A 17,999-nucleotide genomic window follows, 5' to 3' on the forward strand; every position below is an offset into this window, starting at 1 on the left:
TGAACATGAGCAACTTAAACCATTTCTGATACTTCTTTTGTGGTTCCCACAGGGCCCAGAATGGTGCTAAGCTCAGTAGAGTAGCTTAAGGATTCTTGAATAAAAATTTATATGAATTGTTTTTAATGATATATTAGCTAACAATTACTGAGAATTTACTATAAAAGCATTTCTGTTGTGTTAGTCGCTCAGTTGTATCTGACTCTTTGCAACCCATGGACTGTAGCCTGCCAAGCTCCTCTGTCCATGGAATTCTTCAGGCAAGAATACTGGAATGTGTAGCCATTCTATTCTCCAGGGGATCTTCCTGACCCAGGGATCAAACTGGGGTCTCCTGCATTGCAGGCAGATTCTTTACCATCTGATCCATCAGGGAAGAACCATAAAAGCAACTAGACATTTTACATATATTAACATTATGATTCCTATAAGACTGATATTGTTACTGCTGAGGAAAGAGAGGTTCAGAGATTGAATAATTTGACCAAGCTATAAGTGCTGAGCCATAATTCAAATCCAGGTACTTCTGACCTCCCCAAACCACTGCATTATTCTATATTGGATAGCTTCATAAATTATGGTTTCTTCTCATAGTCTCCACATCCAAATATTAATATGTAACTTTTGCAAGGATATGTTTTGGGGGTCCACATTTTCTTTTGCATCATATTCAGAAATTTGTGCATATAGCAATACAAAGTAGCCAGCTCCCAGGCGGGCACTAACCAATCATTTCTCCAGTACACGAAAGAGGCAGAGAAGTCAAGAAATACGACTTTGAGGATGAATGTAACTTTTCAATTCTTGAAAGGCTCAAAATGTGTTGTTTTTATAGCCCAGTGTATTTTGAGCAGCTTAGAGACAGGTTCTTGGGTTCATTTGGGGGTTATACGTGGGCAATGTCTTAAAGATTTCCTCTGTCTGGGAGTGCTCATCCCCCATCTCTGCATGGTTGTCTCTTTGTCATCACTGAGGTCTCAGCTCAATCATCACTTCCTTAGACAGATTCCCCGGTGTCACTCTACCTAAAGTAGGCCCACCAGTTACTCTCCACCCTGTTGTCTTGTTTCAGGTTTTTGGTAGCATTTAAAACTCTCTAAAATTATATTATTAAGTAAATTCTGTTTCTATGTTGATTTTCTATTCATCTCCACTAGAAAGTAAGCTCTATGAGAAAAGAGACAGGCATACAGCTACTATGTACCTGGCATATAATAGGCTTCCCATGTGGTGCTATTGGTAAGGAACCTGTCTGCCAATGCAGGGGATGTAAGAGATGTGGGTTTAATCCCTGGGTCAAGAAGATCCCCTAGAGTAGGGCATGGCAATCCACTCCAGTATTCTTGCCGAGAAAATCCCACGGACAGAGGAGCCTGGCAAGCTACAGTCCATGGGATTGCAAAGAGTCAAACACGACTCTGCAGCACTATATTTGTTGAATACATGATTGAAGACATATTAATAATACAACTACTGTTATAACTAGATTAAGGTTTAGAAGACTCCAAACCTGTTGATAATTGCATGTTCAGTAGGCAAGGGTTTCACAGCGAGGGTTAGTTCATTTTGATGAAGCTTGTGCTCTGCACTGGCCTGATTCTCAGGTGACCTCCTTTGGGACATGCATGTGGCCCTTTGCCATCTGTTAAATGGCTCTTTTCTAATCATAGTGGATAGCTCCCACTATCCTTTCAGCATCATATTACTTGAGAGCTAGCCAAGAAGGAAGAAATCTTTTTTTGTTTGATGAAAGTAAGTGCCAGATGGTGAAACATTTAAAAATCAACAGTAAGATGAGAGTCTGGACTTCAGGGGCCAGAGAACAAGAATAAGAATATGGCCAAGTCAGACCTATTACAGGATCTGAATTTTCAGGAGACTCTATAAGTCAGGGCCAGGCAATACAATGTATCACATAGCCAGACAGAGTGTCAGAAATGGAAAAGATGTGGGGTGCAGGAATCTGGTTCTGCTATGAAAGCCTATCTAGGACCTAGCAGTGTCCATTAGAAGTCAGGGCAGGCAGGAGGCCAGAAATGGCATAAGAAGCTAGCCTAGCAACTGGATAACAAAAGCCAAGGAATATAGGGCTTAGAAAAACAGGAACAGCTGCAGCAAATAGGAATGACACCGAAGAACCAGAATCTCTGGAAGTCGAGTGTCCTTGAATATAGAAAGCATTCACAAAGTGTTTGTTGATTGCATGACTGACAACAAGGCCACAAGCAGGGCAAATATGTCATCAATATGCTGGCAAAGTCTTAATTCATTGGTTGCTTCTCCAGAATGGATGATGTTTCTCTCCTCCACCCCCAAGCCCCATAACAATTAAAATTGTAATGGTTAATGCTTAAGTGGAAAGTTTACTACTAGCCATTCCAATGACTTATACAAAGATTCCTAAAAGTGAAAGTACAGGCATTTAAAATCTATCCTAAACTGTGGTGATATCCTAGTCAGGGAGACCCTAGAGGTATGATTGTATAACAGATAAGGAAAGGGGACAAGATTGTTCCTCAGGTTTTGGTGGTTGTTAGTGAAAATGCCCTTGACATGGGGCACAAAATGTCATGATACAATCTGGCCATCAGGAAAATATGTCTTATTGAAAGGCATGCCCAGGTGAAATGGGTGATTGACATTTGGGGTAGAAAAGAACATTCCAGTTAGAGATCTATCTATAGGAAGCTCCATGGCTTCTAGACTCAATTGAATTCATGACCTAGGGGACCATTATGTGGTGGTCAGGTCCATAACACAATCATCACAGGGATGGAAAGACTTGTTGACCAAACCCCAGGATCCTAAATGCCAAAGGAATACTATTTTGATATTAACAGAGAAAACAGTGAGTCCATTTTCATTTAGCAGAGAGTCAACTAGTATACAGAACTTACTGACTCAACAAGGGGCACAAAGTGAAGATACAGAGATTCAAGAAGACTTGGTATTAACTGCTTTCAAAACAAATCCCTACCAGCTAGTTAAGAGGGGATTTGTGTATGTTGGGAGCCATCCATAAATATTAATAGATCATGAAGCAAAGAGAGACTTGGTAGAATAGAGATAAGAACTATGGTCCTCATGACAGTTGCTGAAAGTCTCATCTTTGAGATGAGTTCATCTTTCTAAAGGTAGAAGGAGTGTAAAGATTGACCCCTCTGCATTTCACTCTGACCAGTGAAGAAGTGGAGGATGTATTGGAAAAGAACGGCTCCTTGGGAAAAAGCAGTGCCAAGTTGTGCTGATAACCCACAGGGAGCAAAGGCATAGTCATCTTTTGGTCATCCCTACCCATTTTGCAGTTCACTGGACTTGGCAATTTCTTATTTCAACCTGCCTTTGACAAGTTTCTGACTCTGGTTGGAATGCTCCCACCATGCTCCCAACCTGTAGCCTCCACTTCCGTCCTGTCTTCTTCTCTACCCAACTCTTGTTTGACCTGCCAGCCTCAGCTAAAGCCCCAGCTCTTCTAGAGGCCTCCCCTGATTCCTTTCCTACAAGGTAGGGTCAGATGCTCCTCTTTTGTTCTCCCATAGCAGCCTAGCCTTACTACATAGACACACATATCATACTGTAGAGACAGGAGAGGGGAGTGGCTAAGAGCAAACTTTAAAACTTCTGTATGTATTAATTGGGCTTCCCTGGTGACTCAGTGGTAAAAACCCACCTATCCATACAGAAGATGTGGGCTTCAATCCCTAGGTTGGGAAGATTCCCTGAAGAAGGAAATAGCAACCCCCTCCAGTATTCTTGCCTGGAAACTCCCACGGACAGAGGAGCCTGCTGGGCTACAGTCCATGGGGGTTGCAAAAGAGTTGGACACAACTTAGCCACTAAACAAACATGTTAACTATAAAATTTGGTAAAGGCACATGACAAACATATTAACTATAAAATTTGGTAAAGTCACATGGCTTCTTTAAATTTCAAGTTTCCTCATCTCTAAAATGGCCAGTGGTAAGATAAGTACTAACTGCTAACATTTATTGTGCTCTGTGTGCCAGGCACTGTGCTAAAGGCTTCTCATGCATTGTAATATTTGATTCTCAAAATAATTCTATGAAGTAGCTACTATTTATTCTTTTTTTTTTTCAGATAAGAAATTGATGCACAAAGTGGTCACACAGGCAGAAAGTGGCAGAGGTAGTATTTGTACCCAGCTCTTTTGACTCTGGAGTCAAAACATTTAACCACCTTTTTCTATCATGTAAGGTTCTGCATGTAATGCACTTGGCACAGTGCTTGGCATAGCAAAAGCATTAAAAATGTAGCTATTCTAATTGTTTATTTGTGTTCTCTGTTAGACTATATGCTTCTGGATGATAAGGATGCCATTTACTCAGTATTATCATTGCCATATAACAATTATAATTGTTTATTTGTGTTCTCTGTTAGACTATATGCTTCTGGATGATAAGGATGCCATTTACTCAGTATTATCATTTACTCAGTATTATCATTACTCAGTATTATCATTATCATAGGAGTTGCTGAATAAATGTTAGGTAAATCTATAAAAGATTATAGAAGCACATAAGTAAGGAAAGGATGAATGAGTGGCACGCCATCTTGTGATAACAGTAGAAAGGTTATGAATTGAATTTAGGAGAAAATTTGAAGATACTCAATAAGGACCTTTAAAACCTGTCGGAACAACAACCACAAAAGAGCCTTTGATGGGGACTGAGTTTGCATCCAAATAAATAAGAAGGGAATATATGCGCTGAATTTGGGTAAAGAAATCACCAATGATTAAGTAGGAACAGCTACAAATGAATGATGATGATCTACATGGGGGTCCTAAGTGACCTGCTAGGTAATGGCTCTGGCCTCTTTAGCTTTACATGTATCCATGATTATTGCAACTTTATACAACTAATTTTACATAACTTTACAAACTCAGTCTTACACCCACACCCTTGGATAAAAGCACAACCTGGAACTTATATGCCTGGATTAAAGTTCTGATTCCACCACTACGACCTGTATGACTGGGCACAGTCTGATTAACTTCCTTGTACCCTAATTTCTTGATCTGTAAAATGGATAATCATAGTAGTGCCTACCTCATAGCACTATGAGGATTGTGAGGATTAAATGAATTAATTCATATCAAGTTCATTTTGTAATAGTGCCTGGACCCAGCATTCAGTAACAACCTTCCACCTAAATACAACCTTGTTGTTTCATGTTTCTTTATTGTCTTCATAGATTATCATTCATTTTCACATCTAGTTACAACTATGTTAGTTGCAATCATAGTGGACATAATTTTTATGTCTTTAAAAACCACATATTTCATAAATGTAATTTTAAGAGCCACCCAGTATTCTACCCAGAAAATACAAGCCTGAATGACAGTTTTATCAATGCTTTGGATGAGAATAGGTGGCAAGCTTCTTAGATCTTCAGAAGACACAAGATTGGGAAGAATAACTAATTGGATGACATAAATAAGATTCAGAAAGATTTCAATGGCTTGGAGCAAGGGGCTAGAACTAACAAGATGAAGTTTAATAGGGATCAATATAGAGGTTTGTTCTCTGGCCAAGTGCCCACGTACAGGATGAGAAGGGAGGAGAAAGGCCAAGGGTTGTCACTGACAGCAAGTTCAAAGTGGATCAGCAGAGTGACAGAACTGGCCAGATACTTCAGCCATGCGAGGGAGGGCAGAAGGAAAAGTGAATCTTCTAGAATTAAAGATAGGGTTGCTAATAGAATTCATTCTTTCACTCAGTTGTTCAATGGGCATGTTGAACTCCTTCATGTCTTAGGCCCCTCTGTGGTAGGAGAAAGACCTGTAAAGTGGGAGTCTCAGTCTGGTGGGTGAGAGAGGCAACAAACAACTAAAATATAGTATTTATTACATTATTATTATTCAGTTCAGTTCAGTCGCTCAGTTGTGTCTGACTCTTTGTGACCCCATGAACTGCAGCACGCCAGGCCTCCCTGTCCATCACCAACTCCCAGAGTCCACCCAAACCCATGTCCATCAAGTCGGTGATGCCATCCAACCATCTCATCCTCTGTTGTCCCCTTCTCCTTCTGCCCTCATCTTTCCAAGCATCAGGGTCTTTTCAAATGAGTCAGCTCTTCACATCAGGTGGCCAAAGTATTGGAGTCTCAGCTTCAACATCAGTTCTTCCAATGAACACCCAGGACTGATCTCCTTTAGGATGGACTGGTTGGATCTCTTTGCAGTCCAAGGGACTCTCAAGAGTCTTCTCCAACACCACAGTTCAAAAGCATCTTTGTTCTTTGATGCTCAGCTTTATAGTCCAACTCTCACATCCATACATGACCACTGGAAAAATTATTATATTACTATTACCTTTATTATTATGTTACCTTTTAAAATGGAGATGTCCTTAGAATGCCATGAGAAACACAGAAGGAGCATATAACTGAGAGTGGGGTCGAAATGGGTAAGAACAGGCTTAAAAGAGCAGGTCAGGCTTTGACAGACACTTGAAGGGGCAGGGAGAGTTGTCCAGGCTGGCCAGGCAGGGATGGACATTCCAGGCAAAGAGGATGGTGTGTGAAGTACACAGGACTGTAGAACTAAGATGCTCTCCTGAAGTTGGGAAGAGCAAGATGTTGACTATGGAGGAGAGGAATGAAAGGCTGGAGAGGTGGGATTCCAGGGCCCTGTGCACTATAGGAAAGAGGTGAATTTTACACTGGAGAGGATACTGATACCAGGCGGGCAAGAGACCAGAGGGTAACGAGATAAGGCTGGCACTTAGAGACTTCTGTGTAGCAGGTGGGAAATTGTTTGAGGGGACATAAGACTAGAGGCAGGGAGACCAATTAACTGTGTAGCAGTTTGGGGGAGAGATGATGTAGGCCTGAAAGAAGACAGTATTTTGTGTGTGTGTGTGTGTGTGTGTGTGTGTGTGTGTGTGTGTGTCTATACAGAGAATGGATTGAAGAGATATTTAGGAAGTAGACAAAGCTGAGTGTGAGACAGGATGTGTTGCTTGAGAGAGACAGGAAGAGTCCTAGATGACTCCTAGGAGTCTATCTAGTATCCTTTAATGAGATGAGGAGTTAAAAGGGAGATGGGTTTGGTGTGAGGACATAGAGCTAAGGAATTTATTTGTGAACGTTGTGTTTGAGAGGCCTGTGGAACAGTGTGGAACAGCCAGGTGTGTTCATGAGGCATCCAGAGTTGAGGGCCAGGACCTCACAAGGACAAGAGGACCACCAAGTCAGCTTCTTGCCACTTCTGCCCTGTTTCTCTCCCAAGTCCCATGCCCTCAGAGGGTACCTTCCCAATTGCTCTCAACAGTGGATGAAGGCCAGGTACCCCCAGTATTCAATACTGAACTCAAACCACCAACTGTACTGTCAGGCAGTTGTCACCAAGGACAACCAGGTCCCCCTAAATTGTGCACCCAGGAAAGTCCTTTTCTTTTTTAAGCCAAAGAATAACAATAACATCTCTAGAGAATCAGAAGGAAAAGGGTAACAAGCAGATGCCATAGTTTACATCAGGTCTGTTCACAGGCTCCCTTTTCCCCTTCTCTAAAAATGGAGTCTTTCTGACAGTCTAAGAAGCATATATTTTAGCAGTTATTATAAATGCCTGAGTTGAGGCATTTAAAGGAAAACAGAAGTCAGAGCTCTGTGGAGGAAAAAAACCAACACCTAGAAGAGAAGTTGAGGTAACATTACTGCTGCTTTGGTCCCAGCATGACAATGCTTCTTCATGCCTGACACCCAAGATATAATTTTGTGTATGACAGGTGTCCATTCTTGTCAATCATCCCTGCTGGGCAAGTGATGGGAGCAAAATCTCAGTTGGCAACAGGGGTGTTAATAATCACTACTGACTTGTAAGGAGACATTTCATAAACTTCCTCAGCAGAGTTCCTATGAGAGGGTGATTGGCAGGGACCTAGCCTCCTGGAATGTGCCTTGCATTCACGTGTGCAATTCTGTTGAAAGCTTTGATGGGAACAGATACCATCTTCTGGTGCTCAAGCCACTATAAAAGTGTTCTTTGTATTGAAAACAGGGTGATGTGAGTTGTATCTCTAGAGTAATGCAGGAGAGGAAGCAGTTCCTAGTCAAGAGGCACTATAGAGGTGATCAGTTGCCTTTGTCCACTCTTGGTTGGCTTCACCAAAATGGCACTATCTGTTTGTCATCCCATTTTGGCTTCTTTTTTCCTTTCACATAAGTCTGGTTTCCCCATCCAAGATTTTGCCCTGAGTTCTGGGAGGAGAAGCAGGGAGTGTGGCCTAGTGGAGGGGATGGGTGCTGGAAAATGGGTGACAGGACAAGCCAAAATTTTCCAGACTTCGTTCACTGGAACAGCATGTTGGTAAATAGATTTGGGAAAATCCCTCTCTTTACTGTAGATTCACAATGGAAAGTCTCTGAGAAGCCCTGCAGTGGCTTAAGCCCTTCTTAAATTTGTCCTAGGGGCTTCCCTGGTGGCTCAGAAGGTAAAAAAATCTGCCTGCAATGTGGGAGACCTGGGTTTGATCCCTGGGTTGGGAAGATGCCCTGGAGAAGGGAATGGCAACCCACTCTAGTATTCTTGCCTGGGGAATTCCATGGACAGAGGAGCCTGGTGGGCTACAGTCCATGGGATCACAAAGAATCAACACAAATGAGCAACCAACACTTTCTCTTTTCACTTAAATTTTTCCTAGCATTTCCAAACCTCATGTAATCAGAAATCTTGCTTTCATGTCTATTCAATCCCCATGAATGTGAATGGTTATTTGTCATTCATTTTAGGAAATGTTGCTAGAGATCAATAATAAGGGTTGGCTACATAGCATTGTTTTTTCCCTTTCTCTATTGGTACAACTTGGGGCCAAGCAGAAACCTTTTTCTCCCCTTGGCCTCTGTTATTTAACACATTTCTAGAATGTCTGAGTCCATTGATCTGCTCTAGTTTATAGAGTTAAGGAGGAAAATTGTATCTTAACTTAATAACTAGGAATCCCTCCTGACCTTGGGGTCATGACTATGATTACCAGATGACTGGCACTCTCCAGAACAGGGGCTAGAGATAGACAAGGTGTAGGACACTGAGTCTGGCGTAAGCACAGGACTGCTCCTAGAAACTAACACGTTTCCTGACATATGCTTATTTTCTTTCTCTTGTCTGCTTCCCCTAACAGTGATTTGTCAGAAAATAAAAGCCATTCTGGAGGCTTAAAGGTCCTAGAGAAGCAGGTGTTGAGTTTATAAAGAAAAGGCACAGGGGTTCCATATTGGAGGCAGTGGACTGGTGGACAGTCTTCTGGGTCCCGAGTGGGAATAGGAGATATTTCCAATCACTGCTTGGTGCCTTGGTACATCTGAAACCTTAAAGTAACCCCAGAAGTTGAGCTGACTCTCATCGTACTCTTTGCCTGTCTCCTCTCCATCTAGGAATTAAAAATTCACCATCCACCTGCCCTTTTAGTTACTAATATTTTCTCTCCCCAAACCCCATGTTTCCATGAGCCAGGGCTGTTTGAGCAAATCCCATTTCTCTGACACCACCTAAGGGGTTCTTAACTCAATTCCCATCTCACTTCCCATCTGTGGGAATGAGGAGATATTTTTCCCTCATACTACCAATTCTTCGACACCAGTTGGGTGTCCTACAAGCCAGCTCATTCAGTTCTGACACTCCTGGGGCATAACATCAGATTCCATGGATTAAGAGCCCAGTCCCACAAGACTGCTCCCCTTCCAGTTTTCCCAGATGTCCCTCATTCTTCTGACCGGCTGGCTCTAGGTAGAGCTCCCCACAATCCTCTCCTTGGGTTTGATTAATTTGCTAGAGTGCCTGACAAAACTCAGAGAAACATTGAAATGACTAGATTACTGGTCTATTATAAAAAGATACAACTCAGAAACAGCCACATAGAATATGCATAGGGCAAGGTATGGGGGCCAGGCTTCCCTGAGTTCTCTGATCACCCACACTCCCCAAATTTCCACATACTCACCAACCTGGAGGCTCTCTGAACCCTGTCCTTTTGGTTTTTATGGAGGGTTCATTACACAGTTGTGTGAAGTTGCTTCAGTTGTGTCCGACTCTTTGTGACCCCATGGATCATAGCCCGCCAGGCTCATCTGTCCATGGGATTCTTCAGTCAAGAATATTGTTGTCATGCCCTCCTCCAGGGGATCTTTACAACCCAGCGATTGAACCCACATCTCTTACATCTCCTGTATTAGCAGGTAGCTTCTTTACCACTAGTGCCACCTGGGAAGCCCCCATTACACAGTCACAATTGATTATATCATTAGCCATCGGTGTGTGCATGCATGCTAAGTCACTTCAGTCATGTCTGAATCTTTGTGACCCTATGGACTGTAACTTGCCAGGATTCTGTGACCTCCAGGCAAGAATGCAGGAGTAGGTTGCCATGCTCTCCTCTAAGGGATCTTTCCAACCCAGGGATCTAATCTGCAACTCCTGTACTTAGCCATTGGTGATTGAAATCAATTTCCAGTCCTTCTACCCTCCCTGAAAGGAAGGTTGAGGGGTGAGATTCAAAGTTCCAACCCTCTAATCATATGGGGATAACCGGCCCCCATCCTAGGTGAGGTCCAAAAGTCACTTTGTTAACACAACCAAAGACACCTTTGTGGTTCTCATCACTTAGGAAATACCAAGGGTGTTAGAAGTTCTGTTCCAGAAATGGGGACAAAGAACAAATACATATTTCTTATTGTAAATCACAGTATCACAAGATACATTCAGGTAATTTTGCACTCTTCCTTTTTCTTTGTTCTTGATTCAGAACAGTTACATTAGCTTCAGTAATTACTTGTTGAGAGGTATAGCCTTGCTCTTTCATTTCCTTGGTTAGCGGTGCTTTTTTGAGTGAGGGATTATTTACTCCCTTCCCATAACCTTCCTTTACAACCTTCCTTTCTCGGGGCTTCCCTGGTGACTGAGATGCCAAAGAATCTGCCTGCAGTGCGGAAGCCCCAGCCAGATCTCCTGCAGAGGACATGGCAGCCCATTCCAGTATTCTTGCCTAGAGAATTCCACAGACAGGAGCCTGGCGGGCTACAGTTCATGGGGATCACAAAGAGTCAGACCCAACTAAGTAACTAACACTTTTATTTTCATGAATTCCTTTAAAAATATGAGATATGACCAAAATAATTCGGAAGTTACTCTTTAGATGAGTTCCTGGGAGCCCATGTGTGTTTGTCTCTTTCCTCCCTCACCTAACTCTACTTCCTCTCCTAGTCTCCTAGAGTGATCAATAAGTGAGCTCTGCGTGCACTGTCAAGGGACAGTGGCAAAGATATGGACTGAAAATAAGGCAAAGAAAGAGAAAGCAGACAAAAGGCAGAAGAGGAGAGGGGGGAGTCTTACGTGGAGAAGGCATTGTTCTGTTTCTCGCATCTGATCCCCTTGCAGTTGTTGGGCTCATCGATTGCTCTGGTCTCATAATAAAAGTAAAGCTGGTTCAATCCATTGGCAAAAGCCAGCAGTACCAGGCAGTAGATAAAGAGGAATTTGAGGATATCGAGCAACATGCGCCCCAAAGAGATCTGCAGAGGCCCTAAGTGGGAGTTGGCTGTGAACAGGGATATGAGACGCAACGAACTTAAAATGTTGGATATCGCAAAGAGAGCTTCTGCAATCAGAGTCGGGTGCCACATTTCCCATTCTTCCCTTGGACGGGAACCATTATACTGAAAGAAATAACAAGTGCAAAATATGAGAGGTACAGCGAGCATTTAGAAAACTTTCCCCTCTTTCCTCCCTTCTGCACCCAAATAAAAACATCAAAGTAAGCATCAAGCATTCATTTATACAACAGGCCCCTGTGACTGGCACTACTGGTCTTTTTTTCCCCCACCCAATCAATACATAATGCTAATAACACTCTTCCTTCCACTCCTATCCAAATATATACTCAGCGCATAGATGTAGAAACATGAATTTCAGAGCAATCATCTGGAGTAACAATCTATGGTTTATTAACAGACATTTTCGAAGTGTGAGTTGACCAGATTGTTGGGGAGTGCCCTAGAACAGAGCCACAGGTGTGCCCAAGGTTGTGGGGCCAAAGTACTCTGTTTTCTAATGAAATTGCAAACCAGCTTTGCTGCCCAAGTCCCTGTTTTGTGCTGAGCACCACGCACAGCTTGCAGTTACTGAAGGACATGGGGTAGGTTCAGCCTCCTCAGTGTGCAGTGTTCACCTTGACTTCCCTGCTGATTGCAGTTTGGGGCTGATTGAGCATCCTTAGAAGGTCATTACTCAGAGTTTTCTGCCGATAGTCTTTTCTCCCATGTGATTACATATGGCATGTCAGCCTCCAAGGCAATGAATTTAGTGCTGCTCACCAAGTGGTGTATGGATGTATTTTATTGTTGCTTTGATAGTCTTACAAGTTGGAATGTTCCTTTAGCACAAACAATGGACCAGGGGGTTGAACGAGGAGGAGGAGCCAGGATTTCTGGGGTTGGCTGCCCATGTTCCAGTCTTTCCTGAGCTTTCAGCTCCTAGAACATTGGAAGTCACCTTATGGAGAGTTGGCGTCGTTGTGAGACTGAGCTCCAATTTAGCCTTTGTCACTTAAAACTGCCCCTCTTTCTCTCATTTCACCAGAAAATGAGGATAATATCTACTCCTACCCACTGCACATGTCTGATTATGTACCCATATGTGAAAGTCTGTGTACTCCATAAGGAGAGATGTTATGGAAATACAAGAAATTGCTTTTTACCTTCCCCAAGACAGAAGTAGATTTGCCTTGAATACAATCTGAAGCATATTGCTTTGAACGCTCATCTAAATATCACAATTTCTCAGGACTAAATGTAAACAAGTTTCCTGAGAAAATGTTGCTTCGGGGGCCAAATTATATTGTTAGCATTTCTAAAATGTGCCTCACTTCCAACAACTGAGGAAACTGGTGTTATTAAAATCATTTGTGTGTATCCAATATTCCCCACTGTCAGAGGAGTTTGGAGGAAACTTGCCACATGTGTGCTTCTATTTCAAATAGACTTGAGATGGCCAATTGGTTTTATACACTTTTGGCCAAATCTTGTATCTCTCCACTTTTGTTTCCAAAGGAAACATTTGCTGCATAGTTGTGAGAGGTGGACATTGTTATGCCTGTTTTACAAGTGGAGGAACTGAAATCCAGAGAGGCAGAGGGAGCTGCTTAAGGTCACACAGCAACTTGGTAGCGGAGCCAGGACTAAAACTCAGGCCTCTAAACACTCAGTATAGCACTCTTTCTATGAAATGTTACTTCTATAATAGTTGATATCACAGTGCATTTATTAGATAGGCCTTTACTTATTTGGAGTTCTATGTGAATGATGCAGATTCTTTGTTGACAACAAAACAGACCTACATTTTAAAACTAGGGATTATCAACTGGAACATACATAGCTCACCATTTAGGGTTTTCTCACTCCACAGTCACACCCATAACCACAGGGAAGTCTACTGTCCATGAGTTTGGATTGCAGAACAGTCACAAGTGTGAAAGATGATTCTCATGGAAAATCTATGCTTTGTGTATGTGTTTTTAGAAAAAAATACTATAGAATATGATAGCAGAGAGTAAACTTGGAGCTCATTTAGCATAGAGATCAGCAAACTTTTTGTGTCAAGGGCCAGATAGTATATATTTTTGGCTTTGTGGGCTATATGGTTACTGTGGCAACTACTCAACTTTTTTCTTCTAGAACTATATATTTATTTATTTTGCTGTGCCAGGTCTTAGTTATAGCACATGAGATCTAGTTCCCAGCTCAGGGATCAAACCATGGCCCCCTGTGTTGGGAGCATGGAATCTTAGCCAGTGGACTGGTGGCTCAGAGGGTAAAGAATCCACCTGAAATGCAGGAGACTCAGGTTTGATCCCTGGGTTGGGAAGATCCCCTGGAGAAGGAAATGGCAACCCACTCTGGGATTCTTGCCTGGGAAATCCCATGGACAGAGGAACCTGGCGGGCTATAGTCCATGGGGTCACAAAAGAGTCAGACACAACTGAGCGACTAAGTACCAGGGAAGTCCCTTCTAGAACTATAATAACAGACAATATGTAAACAAACAGTGGCCCCAGCTTGGCCGGCAGCCCAGTTTGCTGAGGCCTGACTGAGCACAAGTGGTTTTCAAATCAAACTGTGTTCCTTCAAGCCTGAGGGTTCAATAGAAGCATCTGGTGGTCACTGTGGAAACCAGAGAGGAGGCTAGGAAGAGTCATTTCTCAATCCAAACTCATTCCTTTGAGCTCCTTAGTACATTGAAATTCTGCATAAGTTTTAACTTTAAGATGTGGTTCCATGGGAAAAAATTAAAAGGTTGAAACCCATTGATCTAGTTCCATCTTATTTTTCAGAGGCAGTGTCTGAAGCTCCTAGAGGTAGAAGGGTGGCCTGTGGTAATCCAGCTCATAAATATCAGAGCAGGGATTACCTTTGGGTTTCCTGACTCTTCAGAGAGTGATACTGGGAGACAAATGATTTTTCTTATATTCTCAGAGATAGAATGCTGCTTGAAAATTGGCCTCTATGCCTGTTAAAAGGATGTGAACTCAAAAGCAGAATATGAAAAGGGTTGGCCAAACATGGGAACCCAATAGTAATAAAGATAGGGAGGTGTGTCTTCATCCAAGCATTGGCTGGAGAAAGGGTCACAACTCAATGGGTATCAAAGTTCAGTTTAGTCTGTACATATGGAGTAAGGGAGTGCTGGGATAAATCTAGGTGGTGCTATCCTAGAAGACAAAAAGACAATTACTCTCCATTTTTAGTGTTATCTTGGGGGCACTGAGGGCTAATATTAGATATGTTTGTTCCTTTTGAGTACTTTGGTATGTGCCTTTTGCCTCTTGGTGTTGTAGCCCACGTGAGGTAGAGTGTATATATAAGTGTATATATACATATCGTTGACTACTTTTTCACTCTAATAAAGGATCTTCTCAAGGCCAGTTTCTGTCACAGTGTGTCATACTGCCTCAGTGCAATGATGATCTGAAATTTTTAAAAGGGCCTGGGACCAGCCCTATGTCTTTACTTCATAGAAGTTGGCTCAGCCTACTTGGTGGAGTTCATTTCGGACTGATGTGCCTGCCTGCACAAGTGAACCCGACTGCTCACTGACAATTGCTCATTGTAAATCCAGTCTGCATGTGGCATCTCCTATTTGTAAATTCTTCTTTGTTGTGAAGGGCTCCGACTTCTTGGCAAATGCCTTTTTTTGAGTTAAGTATTTGCCAGTGTGGTGCATTTACTCAGCTTAGTGAGCTGATTTATCCTTACACTCTATGGTGAGGAAGTATCTAGTCCTTGGAAGGCTTGCCAGTGAAGGTGGACAGGGTACGTGATTAACTAATGTTGGGCATCTGTTGACACAATTTCACATCCCCAAGGGTTAATCATTTGATCATTTATTCTACACTTTCCTGTTTAAGCAGAACTCACCACTTTCTAGATTGATAATGTATTGTCCCTCCAGTGTATAAATACCACTTCCAAAGGAAGAATTTTTTTTTTGGCAAACAGTGTTACTTAGTCAGCTGAGTGCCAGAATGACATGGATTTCATCCAGGCACATTAACCAGAGATTCAAACATTTTCCTTACCAGCTTTTTCTTGTAAGGAAGTTGTAAGTATGTGTTGAACGATCACCACAAAGTATAAGCATACTCTTAAGCTTCTTTCAAAAATGTTTTAGGACTGCATTCAATATTCACGCTCCATGTAACTAACTCCCAAGGTCTTAAAATTTATGCAATATGCATATTAGAGATGTAAAAATAAACTAAGTTGTTGGCGATTTGGGGGACAGCCATATTCCCATTCTAAAACTCCTTCATGTGGGATTTCACGCCAAAAAGCATGACTGACTAGACAGTCTTGGAGATGGAGTTGTCAGCTTTTCCTCATGCTGGAGAAGTTCACTTCACGGTAGAGACAGTGCAGCCATTCCAGTATCTAATGAGCATCAAACCTGAACTCAGAGCCTGTGACTATCCAGCGTGAGGTGCTGGACATGAAGCTATTTCTCAGGATAATGCAGGCTGTACATTATGTAGGAATAAACATCAAAGTGGGGTGTGTGTGTGTGTGTGTGTGTGTGTGTGTGTGTATGTGTTATCTGGATTGGTAGAGACATAGAATGGGTGATACTCAAAAAGGTGGATTCATAGCAGCTTGAACGATCATCCTGGTGATAGAAGTGATGCAGGAGGCAAAGACTATTAAAAATCTATGTCTCACACAGTGAAGTTTCTAGGGTTCTGCTACCAATCCTACGAAGAACACTTGAGGGAAGTGTGAATATTTGGCTTTGAGAAGAGACAGCTCAGCAGGCTAGGGAGAGATGAGTTCATATCTGAAGCACTTTATGGAGAAGGAACATCTTTGTTCTGTTTGACCCCATGATGAGGAAGGATTACTAATGGATGTGTCACAGGAAGAATAATATTAGAAAAATATAAAGCAGCACTTTTTAATGAAGTGACAAGAGTTGAGAGAGGCTTTTGGAAATTGAGTGAATGTCTTGTCTCTGCCTCATGCAAACATCAGTGGGCTATCTTCTTGGCCAGGATACTGTAGAGAGAATGTAAACACTGACTGAGTGGGTGGGCAGCTGCAGACCTTTTACTGTCAGAGTTGAAGAAGCTAAGAATTCATTTGCAAATTGCTCCATTCTCCACTGTCTGGTTAGGTGGACACTGCTTACAAGCCACTGAAAAAATGTCTATTTTATGGTACCTTTCCATATGGATTGACAGTCTTAACACTTGCCCCCTAAACTCTTTGTGCTCCCATAGCTAAAGCTTACTGTAAACAAATGATTAAGAAAAACAGCAAATATTCCAAGTTACCTTGACATAGGCTACAATCTTCAAGGAAATAGTTGCCAGGTAGAGTGAGTTCATTGCAAAATCCATCAGGTTCCACCAGTCATGGATGTATTCAGTAAATCCACCATCCCACATTTCCTTTATCTCCCCCCAAATGAAACCTGAAAAATGGAGGCAAAAGGTTTATTGCTTCACAGCATCAGACTAGTCATCACAGTGAAAGTGAAAGTGAAATTGAAGTCGCTCAGTCGTGTCTGACTTTTTGCGACCCCATGGACTGTAGCCCACCAGGCTCCTCCGTCAATGGGATTCTCCAGGCAAGAATACTGGAGTGGGTTGCCATTTCCTTCTCCAGGGGATCTTCCCAACCCAGGAATCGAACCCAGGTCTCCCGCATTGCAGGCAGATGCTTTAACCTCTGAGCAGGAATCCCCAAATGAAGAAAGAGGAAATCAATGAATGAATTGGGAGTCAGTGGAGCCCCTAGGAGTGGTAGTAACTTTCTTCTTTCTTTGCTATCTCACCACTCTGTCTTGAACTTGCCAAACTGGATAGACTTTACCTAAAGACGCCTGTATGTTATAGTTTTCTGGATGCTACTCACTTTTACATTGTTACTATAGTTACTGGAATGCTGCTGCAATTTAGGGTGTCTGACTCTACACTCTTCCCATTTTAGAGTGGGGGTTATTTACTCAATGAATTAATTAAGTATCATAAGGGATTGGACTTAGATCATACCTGAATGGTCTAGTGGTTTTCCCTACTTTCTTCAATTTAAGTCTGAATTTGGCAAGAAGGAGTTCATGATCTGAGCCACAGTCAGCTCCTGGTCTTGTTTTTGTTGACTGTATAGAGCTTGTTCATCTTTGGCTGCAAAGAATATAATCAATCTGATTTCGGTGTTGACCATTTGGTGATATCTATGTGTAGACTCTTCTCTTATGTTGTTGGAAGATGGTGTTTGCTATGACCAGTGTGTTCTGTTGGCAAAACTCTATTAGCCTTTGCCCTGCTTCATTCTGTATTCCATGGCCAAAGTTGCCTGTTACTCCAGGTGTTTATTGACTTCTACTTTTGCATTCCAGTCCCCTATAACGAAAAGGACATCTTTCTTGGGTGTTAGTTCTAGAAGGTCTTGTAGGTCTTCATAGAACAGTTCAACTTCAGTTTCTTTAGCAT

At 42.2% G+C, this 17,999-nt stretch overlaps 1 protein-coding gene across 1 annotated transcript in view; it reads right to left on the bottom strand.

Annotated features, from left to right (window-relative positions):
* TRPC5 (transient receptor potential cation channel subfamily C member 5) overlaps positions 1-17,999 on the bottom strand; it is a 347,276-nt gene that overhangs the window by 38,197 nt on the left and 291,080 nt on the right. The window contains exons 5-6 of the mRNA XM_070785143.1: positions 16,839-16,978; positions 11,351-11,673 (exon numbers count right to left, since the gene is read on the bottom strand). Of these exons, the coding sequence (XP_070641244.1) occupies positions 11,351-11,673; positions 16,839-16,978 (463 nt within the window). The remainder of the gene's footprint in view (positions 1-11,350; positions 11,674-16,838; positions 16,979-17,999) is intronic.

The sequence above is a fragment of the Bos indicus genome, chromosome X, assembly GCF_029378745.1.
Source record: "Bos indicus isolate NIAB-ARS_2022 breed Sahiwal x Tharparkar chromosome X, NIAB-ARS_B.indTharparkar_mat_pri_1.0, whole genome shotgun sequence".
Taxonomy (NCBI): domain Eukaryota; kingdom Metazoa; phylum Chordata; class Mammalia; order Artiodactyla; family Bovidae; genus Bos; species Bos indicus.